The sequence below is a fragment of the Patella vulgata genome, chromosome 5 (genome assembly GCF_932274485.2).
Source record: "Patella vulgata chromosome 5, xgPatVulg1.2, whole genome shotgun sequence".
Classification (NCBI taxonomy): Eukaryota; Metazoa; Mollusca; class Gastropoda; family Patellidae; genus Patella; species Patella vulgata.
Window position 1 is genome coordinate 34,265,938 of NC_065883.2, and position 19,332 is coordinate 34,285,269.

The 19,332-nt window shown below is 34.4% G+C and overlaps 2 protein-coding genes across 2 annotated transcripts in view; one reads left to right on the top strand and one right to left on the bottom strand.

Moving 5' to 3' along the window:
* The window catches only part of LOC126821250 (kinesin-like protein KIF16B), a 47,586-nt gene extending 28,958 nt beyond the window's left edge, over nucleotides 1–18,628 (bottom strand). Inside the window, exons 1-11 of the mRNA XM_050549636.2 lie at nucleotides 18,481–18,628; nucleotides 14,420–14,489; nucleotides 13,558–13,695; nucleotides 12,498–12,614; nucleotides 12,181–12,213; nucleotides 8,439–8,491; nucleotides 4,659–4,777; nucleotides 1,936–2,005; nucleotides 1,224–1,296; nucleotides 743–810; nucleotides 470–570 (exon numbers count right to left, since the gene is read on the bottom strand). Of these exons, the coding sequence (XP_050405593.1) occupies nucleotides 470–570; nucleotides 743–810; nucleotides 1,224–1,296; nucleotides 1,936–2,005; nucleotides 4,659–4,777; nucleotides 8,439–8,491; nucleotides 12,181–12,213; nucleotides 12,498–12,614; nucleotides 13,558–13,695; nucleotides 14,420–14,489; nucleotides 18,481–18,527 (889 nt within the window). The 5' untranslated portion in view covers nucleotides 18,528–18,628. The remainder of the gene's footprint in view (nucleotides 1–469; nucleotides 571–742; nucleotides 811–1,223; nucleotides 1,297–1,935; nucleotides 2,006–4,658; nucleotides 4,778–8,438; nucleotides 8,492–12,180; nucleotides 12,214–12,497; nucleotides 12,615–13,557; nucleotides 13,696–14,419; nucleotides 14,490–18,480) is intronic.
* The window catches only part of LOC126821268 (cyclin-dependent kinase 2-interacting protein), a 45,777-nt gene continuing 40,933 nt past the window's right edge, over nucleotides 14,489–19,332 (top strand). The window contains exon 1 of the mRNA XM_050549669.2: nucleotides 14,489–14,642. The gene's annotated coding sequence lies outside the window, so the exon portion shown is untranslated. The remainder of the gene's footprint in view (nucleotides 14,643–19,332) is intronic.

Below are 19,332 nucleotides of genomic sequence, written 5' to 3' on the forward strand. Positions count from 1 at the left end.
GTCCGTGTCCAGCGTATATTGTCGAGCAAACAATTTTTATAAGACATCATTGATATCATATGATCTCAAAATGGCTGTCTCTACTGCTGATTCGCCATTTTGTACAAGTTCCATAATCGATGTAATTTACTCGCAGACTGGTTACGCTCGAGTCGATAACTATGTATGCCCGTTCGTCATCTGCCGTAAAAAATCACTGTTGAATTTCAATAAGCGCGATCAGGCTAAAATATATACTCGGCTGACCATAGCATAAATCCAAGAAATTTCTAAATAGCAAAAGGCACAACTACTGTAATAGTTTGATGCGTGTATAGAGTTTCATAAAGATATCTTAAAGGGTTTATGATATATACACCAGAAACAAAATCGAACAGACGAACGCATAAAGTCCATTTTAAAATCCTTCCCTAACTTCGTTCAGCGTGGGATAACAAAGAAGGGTAAAATATGGAGTAAAATTGCCCACCTAAAGTAGAAATAACATTTCCTAATGTTACCAGAGATTTATTTATATTTCCACTTTCTTTTAATCTTATACCAATAGCACCAGTTGCATCTGCTCTTTCGCTGAAAAAATGAAACAGCAACATAATATAAGTCAAATTAAATCTTGTTTCATCATTAGGGTTTTAAAAAACTGGATTTTTTGGTCAACAATAAAAGAGACTAAATAAAGCCAAAATATTATCATAAAAAAGGTTTATATATATTAGAACTGTAGTCATCGAATTAGACTTACCTTCCTGCTAAATCTACTAGATGTACTTTACTGTGTTTTTCACTTGGCATATCATTTATATATCCTGCCTGAAATACAGCAGATGACGTTCCTTTCTAATAATGAATGAACTCCTTGCAGTTTATTGTGTGTCTAGTACAGTTATCTTTCCAGTGATATTTTGAATTTCAATGTATGTGAACACATTAGAGAATCTTAAATGGTAAAGGCATTTACGCAAAGTTTCAGTTTTCTGAATACTGAGGGGTTACTGTTGTGTAGCATGGAAGGGCTGCTCTTTTATACCATCAAGAACATCTGACAAATACAGGTACTGAAGGCAAGCAACCAGTCAAAAGATTTTGACTAATTTATCTGAATACTATTGAAAACTATTTTAAACAGTGATTTTAGCGAACTAAATCAATAAATATTACGCAGGAGCTGAGGGTAGGGGCAAGGCCAACCGTGAATTAAATAAGGTATATAATATATAATTTACCTGTGTAAATAATATAGTATATATAGCATGTGATCTGCTACTAACATCATTCATCAATGTAGATGCTGTTGTTCTGTAATTTAATTATATACTTACATACATACAATAAAATATTAATATCTAAACTATACATAAAACTGTCAATATAGGTGCATATTATGCATTGATTGTTTTGTGAAACGGCAGATTACCAGACACAATCAATGAAAATAATACTTTCGGGGGTATACTTAACTTCAAAAATTCTGTTTGCATGTAAGGCTCCACTTAATGGCATCCATGTTTTAATATCAATTTAACATCAAGAAATTTAAAACTTTTGTGGTACTTTAACGACTTCATAACTAAATACATAGATCTCCAACTTCTTATATATGGCAACCACATGCTACCTGGACAGGTGGTGGAGAAGGCAAGGACCCATAAGTCACAGTATTGTCCTAATACTCAAAACACATCAAAAATAATAATATTTTCTCCAAAATTTTTGGTGGACATGATTTTGGCACACAAACTTAAAAAGGCTGCCCGACCCTGCCTACAATAATACATCTGGCTTACTCGATACATTTTTATAAAAAAATTTTGTCATCTGTCTAAATATTTAAAGACTTAATTGAGAAACGTCACTGGCAAATTCCTTGGCAGCAGCTGTACCGTACCAATAATAAATCTAGTAGCTTTACACATTATGATTAACTAGTTACTGTACCTATTATTGTTTCCCTTTTCTATCATATGTTGAATATCTTCATGTCGCATAACAGTATGCTTTGATAAATCTGAAAAAAATTATCATTACATTTTTATAAAATATTAAAAAATTTCCCGTCTACCACAGTTAAAGGAGCTAAGTCTCAAACTCACTTTTTTCCATAATATTCTAAACTAAAACACAAATAAGAATTCAATATTGATCAATTTCAATCAATATTAATGTTATCTTGCCGTGAAACTATAGGATCCTAATATCCAATATTTAAGACACAATTAACATTTTATAATCAGTACACGGGTTGGTTTCGGGTGCCATTTTGTAATGAACAAACAAAAACATATTTTACAACACAATAGTAATAAGGAAAGGCTGATTCACAAATGACAAAATATACTCTTCAAAAAAAGTAGGGGATATTCAGAAACAATACAAAACTGCAGAAATGCACTGCCTTTCTTATTAGAGGTAACCAGTGTATGTTAATAACAGGCCAATTGCCTACACATGAACATAAACAGTTCTTATGAGCAGCTTGTCGACGAACACGTCTCCCGATCAAATTAAACGTAACACACTAAATCAAAGATACGCTAAACAGTAAATCATATGCAAGAACTGATAGGAAAACAAACATGGATAGGATAAACCAGCAAGCGGCAGTTTTCATCAACCCTTCCTTGAAGTGTCAAATTTGACAATGAACCCCTCCCATGTGTATGGCACTATTGCATGTCGCACATGCAGCTCAGTGGTTCTGTTGGGGCGATAAGTTCTTCGTCTGTGAACATACTCTCAAAGCATGTCAAGTGTCCATGACTATTTATCCTATCACAACCTGCATAGGTATTTGCATTTCAATATCCCCTACTTTTTTTGAAGAGTATAATAATTTTAAAAAACGTTTAGAATGCACTAAGCAGGCATAAACGACTGCTGTTCAGTTTGAACTGTTCACGTATATCACCGAACATAATTGATTAGAAATTACAATATTTTTTTCACAAATTGAATGTAAATCACTTTACATACATTCATTTTACATTAATATGATCTTTTAGAACCATTTTTATCCATTTCAAGGTTAAAAAAATAGAGGCATACATCTTTTAATAATATATACAGGATTGCAATTTTTATTATTCTAATCGACAGAAAGATTCATCAGTCAGGCATTGTTAATGTCATGTAAAATGACCTAAATATTAAAGGTACTTTATGTAATGTTTTAAAGCAAATATCAATAAAATATAAATGTGTGTTTATGAAATAAAAAGCTCTATATACATTTGTTTTCAATTGCATAAAACTTTATATTAATTATAACTTTCAATTGCATTATTGCAGAACTTTAAACGGTAATTCTGGTGCAAATACGGTCGTCAATTGTCGTTCAAGTCCCACTCACAACAAACATGGCCGTCTATTACATCCTGTTAAATCTCAAGCAATTGGCTGTGATAAATGAATACTGTAGGTATTGATGATAAACAAATTAAATAATAATTGTAGAAACAATTTCTCATGATCAGTTACTCACAACTTAAATCCTGACTATTAGTAAAAGAGAACAATTCTAGTTTACTTCAAGCTATGCAAACAACTGACAATCAAACGATAGCACCCATTGCCCCACCCACTACACGCGTCATGACAATACCTAGACTGTAGCCATTTAGATCTATCAGTAACATAATACAATAGCATTTTTAATACCAATCAAAGAAACAATGATTTTGTGAACTACAAACAACTTCATAAAGTATACGTTGACAACTCACTAGTAGATAATTAACTATACCGGTAAATTATAACAATGGATCAATCACTGAATCTATGTTGATGTTGTATAAAAACTTTCGATAACTTAAAACGGTTATTTGTTAAAATTATAACACAGTTTTGCTCAACGAAAACACCTCAATTCTTAAAAATTGTTTATTCAGAATGGCTAAGAGACGAACCGCTTATACAGCTAAGGAAAATTTGAGGATGATTAGTTACACTGAAGCGCACGGTAATGGGGCCGCGGATCGGGAACTTAGTTTGGGTGAGTCAAAAGCAAGACGTTGGAGGGCTATGAAGGGGAAACTTAGTGACATGAAACCAAGTAAAAAAGCAAATAGACAGAGGGCCGCACATTATCCACGAATTGAGAAAGAATTGGTTGAATATGTTAATGACAGATGTTTAACTGTAATCCCGCCCCTTAATGCTGTCACTGTAAAAGACAATAATAACGGCCTACGGTGTACTAAGCGTGTGTTCAATGGACGTTACCGTTCTAAAAGCCAATGAAAATGCTTGTCTGTCATAATTCCCGCCTTTTTGGCAACTTGACTGACAACACTATTAAACAGGACACTGTTTGGATTGCCGGTAATTGCTAACAGTGCCGGTACACATTATACGGAATGGCAGAAATATTAACAATAATTTTGCAGATATTTTAAACCCTGTTAACACTGAACTGCTATTGTTTATATAGAGAATAACGGTAGCTGAAATGGCCGCCATCTTTACTGTATGAAAAATATCGACATCATCAACTTTAGACTTCGATGTTGACAGAGGTAAAAGCCTAGATTTGCTTAATACTATGTATTAGGCACACCCCTTCTATAAATAAAAATATCTGGTAAAAAAAAGTGCACCTAATACACCAAAAAATACCGTAGATTTATTGTAAGTATTACCAGTATATTAATAAATAAACTGACCTTGTACATATGGACCTTCTTTAGGATGTTCTCTGACTCGTAAACTATGAACAATCTGATTACTATGGCTAGGTATCTTTAATAAATCTCGAACTTTTTCATTATAAATTTCTAAATAACTGAAATGAAAGTCATAGCAATAAATGCATTTATACCATAACATAACGTCATAATCTTATTTAGTCTGAACTGCGAATGCCTCCATCACAAACATCTTACCAAAGCAAACCTGAATTTCCAAACTTATTTTCATTTTATAGGTTTAAAAATGGAAGAATATTGGTAAAATTGCCTTAAAGCTACAAAGTGAATTGGTTCACCATTCTCAGCTAAATCCAGAAGCCTCAGAGTCCTTAGATTTGCACCAGATAAATTGATGTATATAGTAGAGTCAAATTGCAGAATAACCCTTAAAAAATTGCAAGAAATTGTTTTATTGCATTTTCTTATAGTATTTGGTCCAGAGAACAACATATCAAAAGTTGTCTGAAATTGAGCTACCGTAAAGGGTCTAAATATGACGTCAAACAAAATGGCCGCCATTGGACCAAAATCCTGATTATTTCTGCTCATATTCTATCAAAGCTGTTGTTTGAGAAGGCTTAGGGGTAAGCAAATGCTATCATAAAAGCAACGTCTTAGAAATTCATCACTCTGTGAGTGTTGTTCAGTGTTTCCACGTGGCGTTATAAGGGGTCATTATGACGTCACGACGAAAATTTTTCCTTTCTGATGTTTTGTTAGCCATTTCATTTGAAGTTTTAGATGGATGGATAGCAAAAGTGCAGACAATTGCTGCAATAGAAGTGCCGACCACGATTTATGGTCAGTCTAGAGTACATTATCACCAAAAAAAAGTCCCAGTCTGAAATCCGTGCCAAAATGGGTCAAATTGGCCAAAATTCAAAATGGCCGCCGGTTTTGACTGGAAAATGTCAATTTGTATACAATTATCATAATATGATCGAGCTTGCCATCAAAATGTATCCTTTCGGGGTAGCTGAATCCATTTCCATGCACATTTTGGTGAATAATTATACCGCGAAGTCAATATTGGGCAATAACTCCAGATGGAGGCCAGTTTTGGCGAGAAAATTCAAATTCAATGACCACATTTGGTGTCAAAAAATACGTTTTTGAGGCAGCTGATTCCATTTTCGACTTATTTTGGTAATTAACTGGTTCCCCTGGGTCAAAATACGTGGAAATCCCATTGGAGATTTGGGGATTAAGAGAGGTTGAGTCTGCCTCAGATCTAATACTATTGCCTTCATCACGCATCAACTAAATTTCATTTTGACTCTTTGGTCGACCACTGCTCATTGCGGAAGCATCGTAGCTGCTCACTGTGTTCGATCACCAACATCGACAGTGGAGCCAAGATGACCAAACCTATTGAAGCACACATCAAATTTATTTCACAAAATGATTCAAATAATGCGACACAGATGGATCCCGATATGCAGTGAACTATTTGATAATAAACTGCCTATCGCCATTCCGAAAATGATGGAAAGAGAACGGGTATTGGAGGCCGACAATAATGAGCCAATTAAGATCCCTGACCAAAGTTCAATAATGAGCGGAGATAAAAATTTCAATGGCAGAAAACTAAGGACATAATAAAACTTGGTGTAAAGTCATGACTAAGTTCAACAATGAGCCAAGGATTTGCTAGGGCCTCCGAATGAGGGTAGACAGACCAAAGTTAGGGCACTTTGAGTTCTGTGGCACATGGTAGAATCGATTTGGTGTCTGTGTGAGCCATGACATACCATACATTGACACTTGGTTAAGGGATTTTGATTAAGTCCTAAAGATATGAACATGAACATAGTTAGCTGCAATCAAGAACTAAAAGATCCGTGGGTAAAGAAAAACAAGTATCAACAGGGACTGGCATTCCTTACAAAGGGTACTTGCCAAGTTTCATTCGATTCTGTTCCCAAATGAGGGGAGGGGTAGGGGGTAGAATTGAAAGTAGACTGACAACCCCAAGAACGAGAAGACGATCAAGTTACTGGTTACAGATTAGAAATCATGGTCACGGTCAGCGTATTGGCCTTGAGTGTGCTAACCAGAAAAACGTTCCCGTTGCCCGTGTTGCAGTTTACCTGTATTCATTTAGATAAATAAATAAAACTAAGACAAATTAATTGATTCTGAATATTGTGGAAATATTATTCCGGCTGTGAAATCTATTCTGGAAGTCATCTGTGGAAATCATGAAAAACGGACATATTCTGTACGTACATTGAGTGTGATTGATTTTTAGTATCTCTGGATGAGGTTGGAACAAGGGAAGGGCAGCAGAAAAAGGGGCCACAATGATTTCTTTAGGTGGGCATTTCCTTGAGTATTTAAGGTAACTTTGTCGAAATTCGATGACACATTTTCGGAATGGGAGGGGGGTGGCATACAGTCACCCACGCTCGCTTCACTATACCCTGGTAGAGAGAGAGAGAAATTGGGTTTAATGTCCACTCGACACAAACTAGGTCATTTCGGGACTAACATATGGTTTAATTTTATTTCAATAATTCGCTTGCGCGTTGGGGTCTTTAGCAGTGGGAGGAAACCGGAGGACCCGGAGAAAACCCATGAGGTTGGCAGGCGACCCTACACCTTGTTACGTACAACCAGGGATTCAAAACCACGCCAGTTGACTCAATGACAGGTCTTATGATACAGCGCACATGGTAGGAAATCTCATCGGATTTGAGCGTTATCAACCATTTCCAGTTTCTTTTGTTTTTGCATTTATGAGAGCACGCCTCTGCAATGAGATTTTTTGCTTAGGTTACACAGAGTGATGAACAATTTCAATGCTAGATGCTTTATAAATATGTTAGGTGTGCAAGTAATTAAAGAGTGTCATCTTGACACTAGATTAATGTCCAGACGTCATATGTCCAGTCTTGGCATGTCTAAAAAGTAGGCGTTGTAGCAACAGTCACTGGTTATATCTGTTGTAATGGACCGTCTGCTAGTCTTTCTTACAGACCATGTAAAAGACAACGGTGCGCAAAAATTAATTTTGGCACCTCAGACTGTCTAGACCTTGATACAGGCTCCTCCACTTCAATAGCGTTACAACATTGTGCAATAATGAAAGTTGCGACATTCCACATAGTATTTTTCACCAAGCTTGAAATCACGACTATAATTTCTCAGCTTAGCTCGGTTAGCCACCTTATTGACGCTCCCAATACCCGTTATTTCCAAAATAATGTTGGGCAGATCATTATCAAATGGTTCACTGCATATATGACAAACAGGTGATACTGTATCCATCGTGTCGCAACATTTAATCAGTTTGAGAATTAAATTGGCAACGTGCTTCAATAGGCATGATCAGCATCCACAGTCACCTGGGAGTGTCCCCAGTCGACATACCCATACACCGCTACCACAGTGAGCTGTGCGACACTCCAAATGAAATTTAGTTGATACTCGATGAATGTCATTGTATTAGCTTTAAGGTAGGAGTATCATTAACCTCCATTCCCTAATCTGTAATCTAAATCCCTAATTGGAATTTCTCCTATAGAGACACAGGGAATCAATTAATCACCAAAATATGTACAAAAATGGATTCAGCTACCTCGAAAACGTATATTTTGACACAAAACCTGATCCTTATGTAAAATTCGAACTTTTGATATGTGGTTGTCTAGACCATATATACTAAAGGAAACAACCATAGAACGTTTTCTTGCAATTTTTTTAAGGTTGGCCCATTTTTTTCATTACTTTGACCCTACAAGTATATTACTGTACCTGACTTCAGTTTTATAACTTGTATTATCATCTGTCATTCTGGAAAATAATTCCTGTAACCAAATATAAGAGATCTTAAGTGTATTGAAATAAAACAGATTAATTTTGGACTACCAGTTATTTGTCAGGTAATAGTCAATACAGTTCAACTACCCAACAACATAAACTATAGAAATTAGAATGTAAGAACAAAAATACAACACTTATAATACAATGTCATTTTTAATCACAACAACATAACTCGAATATAATTAAAGATGCATTAGGCCTACATAAGAGCTAAATCTGCTTACTGCAGGTCTTTTATCTGGCTTCAAAACATTCTATAAATTAATATTTAAACATTTATTAACACGACAAGCCCATGATCAACTCTCTGGGCCACCGGCTGACTCTGATTATACGTAAATTAGAATGCTGCAGTCATTTAAGAGTTTAACAATAAAGAAGACAATTACGATTAAGACTCTTAGTCTCAATTGTCAAGTACCTTTGCTAGGATGATAAACAATCCATATAACATTTGGTCAAACGCTCATAACTTTGCACAGAATAAAGTAATTTGACTGAAATTTTCAATATATTAATTTTTCATTGTCTATTTTTGAAATATTATAGCAAGAATAGTTAGCTCTGTATTTAATGTACATAAACAATACTGTGTATAATAACGAGGGATCCCACTCTAAAATTTTGACAACTGGTTAATACTTTTGTGTATATTGTTTATCTGATACCTGTTATTTTTTCCAAAGCATATGATAATTCTTAGAATTTCTCAATCTATAAAGCCATATTGAAGTCTTTAAAATATGAATGTAACTTTATTAATGTGGTACAACTTTTAAGATTAAAATCTTTGAAATAGATAATCATTTGGATTAAACATTCACTGCCATTCAGTAAAAACTAGCAAATACTATCGGCTAAAACACAGTATTTGTCCAGTTTTCAATTTTATGTTATATACAGTTTGGAAACAACTTCCAGAATTTACAGTCCATTTCTTTTATTCAACATTTGTAATAATGGCCTCTCCTAATGACCACCAAATTTCAAGTCAATATATATCTTCGTTGTTGAGTTATGGCAATAAACATGTCCCAAAAATGGTCATTTTATGTGTTATGCTGTCTCACTTCAATAAATTATATTTTGAAACTCAAATTAATATATTTTCTGTGACTTTTTGGGAAAGGACATAAATGCATGCTTATAGAACATGTCCTATAATAAATTTTGATAGTTGAATTATACAAATAGGCAGTCTATTAAGGGATGACTAAATTACAAAAACATGTGTTTCTGTCAAATTTTCAGAATCAGAGTGTACAATTGCATGAGAAACACTGAAAACTTACAATAAAAATGTGACCTTCAGTAATATTATTTCACTTTTGAAATGTGCAATTTTAAAATCTAAAATATTTTTATTCATTTGAAGTTGATTTTTTTCACTTTTTAAAGGTTACGGACACTACAGTTGCTGAAGCATAAAAAGTATAAATTTTAATGACCAAAATATTGAACTATTGATAGTTAGAACTGCAAGGCAATTTATTTTTTCACCCTGATGAGACATATTGTCACAAATACCGGATGCTGTGTTTTAGCCGTATCAAAACCAGAATCCTGGTATAATCATTAAGAGTTTTAATCCCCTTTCCTTGACAGGAAGGACATACTGTTTATCATTATAACACTTGTGTGAAGACCTGTTTTATATAAGACCTATGATAACCTATCAGTTAATGTTAATTTAACTCCTAATAGATTAGAAAATTCATAAAGTATTATCTATTTGAGGCATGAAATTAATGTAAAGATGGTTAACTGACAATACCATAGTAATAGATAAACCAGCGGCTGCCAGGCAGGATACGCCCACATTTTCGAGAGATGGATAGAGAACAAGCTAAAAAGAAAGTGATTTTTCGTACAATCAGGGGCCATAATTTAGAAAGTTACGGTCCGATATGCGCGAACATCGAAAGGAACCGAGATCTTTGGGTTATAAACTTATATTTCAAGTTTCAACAAAATCGGATAAAAAATTGTGACCTCTTTAGGGTCCACAACCTTGAAATACCATATTTTTACGCTATTTGAGAACGAAGGGTGGCCATTTTGCCTGTCAGTTTTGGGCCGATTTTCACGAAATTTGAACTCAGCCGTCCTTAGGGTGTAACGGTGATATAATAATACGTTTTTTTAAATCGGATAAAAATTATGACCTCTATAGGGTCAACAAGCTAAAAACGTGATTTTTCGTACTATCAGGGGCCATAATTCAGGAAGTTACGTTCCGATATGTGCGAATATCGAAAGGAACCGAGATCTTTGGGTTATAAACTTACATTTCAAGTTTTATCAAAATAGGATTAAAATTGTGACGTCTATAGGGTCCACAACCTTGATATACCATACTTTTATGCTATTTGAGAACGAAGGGCGGTCATTTTGTCTGTCAGTTTTGGACCGATTTTCACGAAATTCATACTCAGCCGTCCTTAGGGTGTAACGGTGATATAATAATACGTTTTTTTTTAAATCGGATAATAATTATGACCTCTATAGTGTCCACAAGCTAAAAACGCGATTTTTCGTACAATCAGGAGCCATAATTCAGGAAGTTACAGTCCAATATGCGCGAATATCGAAAGGAACCACGATCTTTGGGTTATAAACTTACATTACAAGTTTCAACAAAATCGGATAAAAATTGTGACCTCTATAGGGTACACAACCTTGATATACCATATTTTTATGCTATTTGAGAACGAGAGGCGGCCATTTTGTCTGTCAGTTTGGGGCCGATTTTCACGAAATTCATACTCAGCCGTCCTTAGGGTGTAACGGTGATAAAATAATACGTTTTTTTAAATCGGATAAAAATTATGACCTCTATATGGTCCACAAGCTAAAAACGCGATTTTTCGTACAATCAGGGGCCATAATTCAGGAAGTTACGTTCTGATATGCGCGAATATCGAAAGGAACCGAGATCTGTGGGTTCTAATCATACATTTCAAGTTTAAACTAAATCGGATAAAAACTGTGACCTCTACAGTGTTCACAAGCTAAAAACGTGATTTTTGTACAATTAGGGGCCATAATCCATGAAGTTACAGTCCGATACATGCCAATATCGAAAGGAACCGAGATCTTAGGGTGATGAACCTATATTTCAAGTTTCGGTGAAATCGGATGAAAATTCACAAACAATTGTGGACGGACGTCCAGACGGACGGACAGAGGCGACGACAATATACGTCCACATGAAAATGTGGGCGTATAAAAACATGCCATTTTAACTAAAATGTGACCTGACATTAAGTAAACCCAAGGCAACTTTGTTAATCATGAATAATAAACTCATCAATTAAATTTGTTCACACTTTAAATCTTACACATCAACTTATAAGCATAAAGTATATAAAATTTAGATAAACTATCACTATATATATATATACATATTATTTCTTATAGGGTATAAATATTATTCATTATGTACAGTATATAGATTAATGAGAGCATAGTTAACTTTTTCTCCTTAAGGGCATTATATATGATCTATTTACTTTACTTAAGATTATATCAGTATACTTTTATGACACACAATAAATGTAAATAAAATTATTAGAATAACCACTGAATGCAATCAGCCTACATATTATAAACCATTCTCGGGGATTACTCAATATTATAAATAACAATATATAATAGAGTACCGGTAACTCACCTTACAAAATCGCGGTATAAAGCCTGGATTCTCCTGAAATGTTATTATATATGTATTAAATAATAGTATCAGTATATTCCTTTCAATATACTGTAAGCCGAGTCAAAAAAGGGTTGATCTAATGTACTTTAGATATAAATTGGGTTGCAAATTTGGGTAATTCTTTAGTTGGTAAAGATTAATCTTCTAAATCATAATATAGTATTCATCTCTCATTTAAATATTTACACTGAAAATCTACAAGTTAATGCAAAACATCTTAATTTCGGGAATATATTCTTGTCACCAAACTCTTTAAGAAATTGAAGAGTTCTTACCTCACTTCCCATCATAGTATAACTTTTGCCTGATCCTGTTTGACCGTATGCAAATACACATACATTATAACCTTCATAAGCTGCTGATACAACATCTTTACCTAATGCTGAAAATACCTGAAATTGTACGTATACAGTTATGTTACTATCACATATACTACACATTTAATAATATTATCCAGATTCAGTCACAACATTTAAATCAAGTGTAACAACTGATTTCTAAAACTGCTAACATGTCTCCTACCACCCTCTTGTAACAGGTTAATTAACACTTCCCACACAACAATATGTAATACTGCTCTGCCAAATACTAACAAACCCTTTCATAGGCGTACGACTAGATGATATTTTACCAAGTAGAGAGACTCCAGACATAAGGTTTTAATCCATAGCCAATTCAGTACATATTAGCGATATTCATTAAACAGAAAAGTAAAATTATGCCTATGAACAGTATGAACTGTTTGCTTGTCTGACTGGAGATAATAATACAGTATTTTAAACAAAACGTCAACTAATTTTTGTCAATGGTTTAATATAAATTAGATTCCACTGGAAACTTTAATTTAAAATTTGAAAGACCGATTGTGCACAATAAAAACGAGAATATCATTGGCCAATTTAAATAGAGAGTGACAAATCAGTTGGAGTGTCTGAACTCTGAACTACAGTTGTCCATGACTGACACATGCTTTCATCGAGGTAATGCACTTCCAGATCGATCACACTGATTTTGGGCCTATGATGGAGGAAAGTATGCCAGCTCTTCGTGGCCCCTAGAAGAAGTCATCATTTTTTTTTTTTTTTAATATGCAACTGGCTATGAACAGCACACAATGGCCATGTTATAGAGATTTTTGGTTTAATTAAAAGTTTTATGGGGGTGCTCATAATTATGTTTTAAGCTTTAATATATAATAGGCGAAGACTTTATTTGGAATTAGACATTTTACTTGCATGAGGAACTTATTAGCAAAATACAAATGCTTTTGCTCACAGTAATAGGATAATATTAAAATTAAGGGGTTTCCAAGGACATATTGTCAAAGGTTTATACCTCTTCTTGTGTAGCAAAGTGTTTATCAGTTGGAATGGCAGACCAGAATGATTTGTCGAATGTGAATTCTTTTTTTCTTTGTTGTTCTCTTGCTAGATCACCATCAATACCCAATACCGTCGTCTTTATAAATGGATTCTAATAAAGAGATGATGTAACATGTTATGTTAGTTTATTACTTTTCAGTTTGTGTCAAGTGGATGTTAAACCCCATTTCTCTCTCTCTCTATTACTTTTCATCTTTGGCTGATGTCTGAGAATCACATGCAAGTAACAGATGGTTAAAAAAAAAAACACGACACAAAACTTCTGTTTGTTTTGTCACACTCCAGACTTGAGCTTATGTAAGCTTCAAATAATTGTTTCTGATGGTGATTATAAAACAGGGTAGAACTCTGACCTACAATCTACTCCAGACCGTCTATTTCTGTATGTACAAGCTATATGGAGAATTCCAATAACATTTAAAAGTTCTTGAATTTCCAAAAGAAACATATAATTTACTAAAGCTGATGAATGCCTAAGTAAAACTGAATATATTTCAAAATACATTCAAAATTATTTCCAGTTTAATATAATATAAAGAATGAATGTCATATAAATTGTTATACCTACTATGAGATATATCAAATCAAAAAGTTATCCCCAGCAAAAAAATAAATGACAAATTACTGTTAAAAGGAAACATAGGTTTAAAATTCACAGTATAATTTACAAGTTGAAACATGCATTAAATGATTTAAGCATACTTAATTTCTTTACTGGATGGGCTTAATTAACTTTTTGATTATAATTTACATCAAAACTATATGAATATTATGATATCTATTGACCTAGATAAATATACTCTATAAAGACTTACCCTAATATTTTTAATGGTAGTTTTTTCATCACTCATGCTAACAATAATCTTGCTCTCCAAATCCAACTCTCTTATAAATATAAATTTAAAGACTTTATAGTGAAATGTTTGAAATTAACATTTATCCAAGACAATATTTAGTCATAAATATATGGGAGCTGGGGTAGCAGTAACGTAGTTTGTGGTATAATATTCTGGCAGATAGTTTTTGAAATGCAGAAAGGTAAGTTTAATTCTGTAATGTTAAATAAGATACCAACTTCATGTTAATGGATAGAAATCAGATATCTTTCAATCACTCACTAACAATTCTAAGACAATAAAGATGGTAGCATAAAATCAATAGAAATTAATGTGAAAGTAACATAAGTTATGATTGATTGATTTTCATCATCTTGGCAACAATTATGCATTTTGCTAAGCTTACTTTCCTTGTGCTTAGTGTTTGAAACAGTAAGGAATATTAAGCTTACATTCAAGCAGAAAATATTTTGATTACTTCTACAATCAAAACATTACATGCAAATTCTGGCAAACACAAAATTCACACCATTCTATATTTGTATTAGTTTATACAAACAGTCATCAATCCCAGGGACATATTACAAATGATAAGTATTCATTTATCATGATTTATGACTTGAAAAGTAATTAGCAATGGTGTGTAAAGTTTATTAAGTATAGATGTTATATGTAACAAGAGTAATAGTACCATCTGTCTGTCTGATAATAAGGCTACAGGTTAAACTAGTTTATTCATGTTTATCCAAATGGGTTAATCCAGGAGAAAATGCAGGCTTACACAAATTTTTCATGAAGTTAAGGATCAGAAAAACAAATTCAAACATTTTATTGTTTTCACATATTCCACCTAAAATCTTAGCAAATTTTTCAGCAAACTAGTGTATTCTATTTCCAGCATGATTTTAATATTGCTGGGTTCATTATTTTTAGAGAACAAGATGAATAAGTTAGCAACTTCAAAGTTAATATAATTGTCAAATTTAAACTCTGAAGTCTTGCAATCTAGCAATAACTAGTCCATTGAAATATCCTCAGAGTATCATGATGTGATGACATTAAAACTCCAGAGATTCTATGTATAGGATTGCAGACGTCGTGGGGTTGCGATTCTCTCCCATCCTATTGTTTAATACATTTGAGTTTTGACTGATATTTATAACATCATGAGTGGTGCTGTGATTTGCAACTACATGACAAAATTACATATGTCTTGAACTGTGATACATATTCAGATCATAAATTTAACAAGAAATTTAAATATTAAATACATTAATGTTTGTATTTTAATTAAAGATACATTATGGGAGATAAGATAAAGAGATGGCAGTTCTCGCTATAATAGTTAAAAACTAGATAGTGTAAAGGTAATTTGCTGAAAATTTCAGTCAAATTGATCCACTATGAGCCGAGAAAGAAGCGGGTGAAATTTTTGCATAGTCTCGGTCATCATTACTTAAATCATTAATATAAACAGCATAGTGTCGATTATCCACTTTTCTGATTTAATTATCAACGGCCGTTGGCGGCATATAAGAATCTAATCCAGCCAACATTGAAGGCTAGCCTTGACATCAAGAGTTTATTATGGTCTGGATAAGTTAATTAATGTCTAATTGATAATTTAGATAACATTTCAGGCCTAAAGAAAGACTTGTAATAAGCAGATTATGCTCTTGCATAATGCATGTTTAAGTAGAACTTAAATGTGACTTATTTTGTACCAGAAATCTTGTCAATTTGTCAAGCATCATGAGTCGCACAACATAATTCTGCAAAAAATGGTGAACTGTTATCCATCGATTCACTTGTTTTATACTTGTTTCAAAGAATGAAAACATATCCGTTATTTTAAAAACCATTGCCAAGTTAAATAAATAGGAAGCAATAAATTAAGAGACATCCCATTCATTTTTAATTTTTAGTTTCAATCACAGGTGTAAAGGAATTTATTTTTTTCTTACATTCCTATCTGATATGGTATCTTGAGGTATTGAAGGACACATTGTCCTCTTCAGTTATATTAGGAAATACTGTATATCAAATCTGTATTGCTAATGAAATGATTATGCCCTTAATTATTAAAGACTGTCAGCAAGTATTCTGTTCTTTAAACAGGCTAAGCTCACCACTGAAAATGAATTCATGCCCTTGTCAAAGTTTTTGTGGCAACATAGATACTACGTGGGCTGGCTAAAAAGTTCTAAGCCTATCTTCGAAGAAAGACCTGTACAAAGACAATTGTTTTCATTTATTTTTCTACATAGTTCCCTTCCAGGTGTACACACTTTTTCCAACAATGTTGCAAGGCCTGGATGCCATTCAGGAAGAAATTTTCTTCGGCCACCCTATAAAAAATGTCACTCACAGCTGATATGACATCATCATTACTAGGAAAATGACAACCGTCTAGTTCATTTTGGGAAACATGTGGAAGTCTGACGGGGCCAAATCCGGTGAGTAAGGTGGATAGTCAATGAGTTTGAAGCCACAATCATGGGTCACTGACATGGCAATCACCAATTTATGAACAGGAGCATTGTCTTGCCTTTAATGAGCTTTCCCCCTTGCTTAGCTTTGATAGCTACATGCCACTGTCTCAGTAGGTCAGCATACTATCTTCCATTGACTGATAGTCAGGCCTTTTTCAAGTAAGTTAATCAACAGAATGCCCTTGAAATCCCAAAAGACTGAAGCCATGACCTTTCCAGTAAAGGAACCAACTTGGCCTTTTGTGGGGCTGGTGACTCTGGATGCTTCCATTGTTAAGACTGAATTTTGGATTCTGGATGAAAGTGATGAATCCAAGTCTCATCCATTGTTAGAAATCTGACTAAAAAATTATCAGGATCTGCTTCAAAACAGCGCAGATTGTCACTGGACGTCAGGAATCTGACACGTTTCTGATCCACAGTTAAGAGCTTTGGCACCCATCTTGCAGAAACTTTTGTCATTCCAAACTTGATGGCTATAATGTGCTCAACCCTCTCATGAGAGATGCCTACAACACTGGCAATATGTTGAATGGTCAATCGTTGATCAGCCATCACCATGTCATGCAACCGTGTAATGTTTTCTTGAATGGTTGCTGTTGGCGGCCTTCCAGGACACAGGTCTTCATCAAGGCTCTCTCTGCAACGCTTAAATTCTGCAGCTAACTTCTTTACTGTACATCATCCCCTAAAGTGGAGACCATGTTGGCGTGTATTTGCATTGGAGTTAGTCCTTTCAGTTGCAGGTACATGTATGACTCGAAGTAATTAGTAATGGCTGATTCACAAACAACAGAACAATAATAAAAAAAAACGTGTAGAATGGAGTGGACTAAGCAGGCATAAATACCTGAGGTTGAATTTGGACTGTTCGGGTATTTCATCTAACATAATTAATTAGCATAAATCATTTTACATTCATAACAGAGCCATACGGCATACACCCATAAATAAATGTTATGATATGTTGGCCACAGAGATAACAATAGAGCACAAATTTCAAACGCAAAATTCTCAATACTTAAATATCTCAGATTTATCGGTTCACCACGAATGTGACGAATCTGCTACACCCAAGGCCATATAATATTTTCTAAATACCTAATTGACGGAGAATATACTACAATCATGCATATTTTTTTTGTTTATTATGTATTGTATATGACTAGTTAGTAAAGTATGCTGAAAATCATAGTGCTGTGCACACCTGGTTAAAAATCAATAGTTTCCAATAAATAGATCAGAGGCATATGCAAGGCATCCATATAATGTTGCTATACACACCTAGGTAATCAATAAATGTCATGCCTATCTTAACTTACAGTTTAATTTATCATTAACCATTCAAGTATTTGTGATAGCAAGCTATATTAATCCAAGTTATCTGTAATAATGATATCACTTTTTAATCACGAAGTTTTAAGCTTTACCAATACACACTCATCGATAATACACTGTATAGGCTGACAGAACAACGTAGCATTTATTTCTATGGATGTACCACACTAAAAATTGAACGTGTCACTAATTCATGTTAATAATACAAACCGTTGGTTTATGGGACGAACCCTCACTGCAACTTTCACAGAAGTCATTGCTGTATTTTTCACTATGCACAGTTTTCACACATAAGTGAATACTAAACGGTAAATAAGTCCACAACTAACTCGAACTTCCATAGAACTAACCGTATGTCGCCATATTGTTTGTGCCATGTGATCTAACTGGACTAGTTCTAAATATAGAGCACAACTGTCATCAAATAGCACGTGGTTTAGCACCGAAAATAACAAGTGGGCGTGGTTAATAGTGGAAAATCAAAATAACCCTGAATACGTCACTTAAAAATAACACCATCAGTAAAAATTTAGCCACAGTTAGCCACAGTTCATAAAAATCCTGGAGGTCGGGTGTTCGATCCCTGCATTGGCCGAGAAAGTTCATCGGGATTTTCCGAGGTGGTTTCTCCTTGTCAGTGGTGCAGAACGGAGGGCCTGACAAGGACAGCTGTCTAGTCCTTCGGATGAGACGAAAAACCGAGGTCCCGTGTACATTGGCGTGCACGTAAAAGATCCCTTGACAGTTGGAATTCGATATAAGATTAGGCCGTGGTGCCACTGTCCGGTGGTTTCGAATCCCCGGTTAACTTGTACGTGGCAAGGAGTAGAGTCGCCTGTCCAACCTCGTGGGTTTTCTCCGGGTCCTCCGGTTTCATCCTACTGTTAAAGACCCCTACGCGCAAGCGAATTATTGAAATAAAATTGAACCATGTGTTAGTCCCGAAATGACCTAGTTTGTGTCGAGTGGACGTTAAACCCCATTTCTCTCTCTCGCCGCTGTCCGGACAAAATTTCTCTCATAGCACACTGTATGGCGTATGCCCGTCTTCATTAGCCCAGT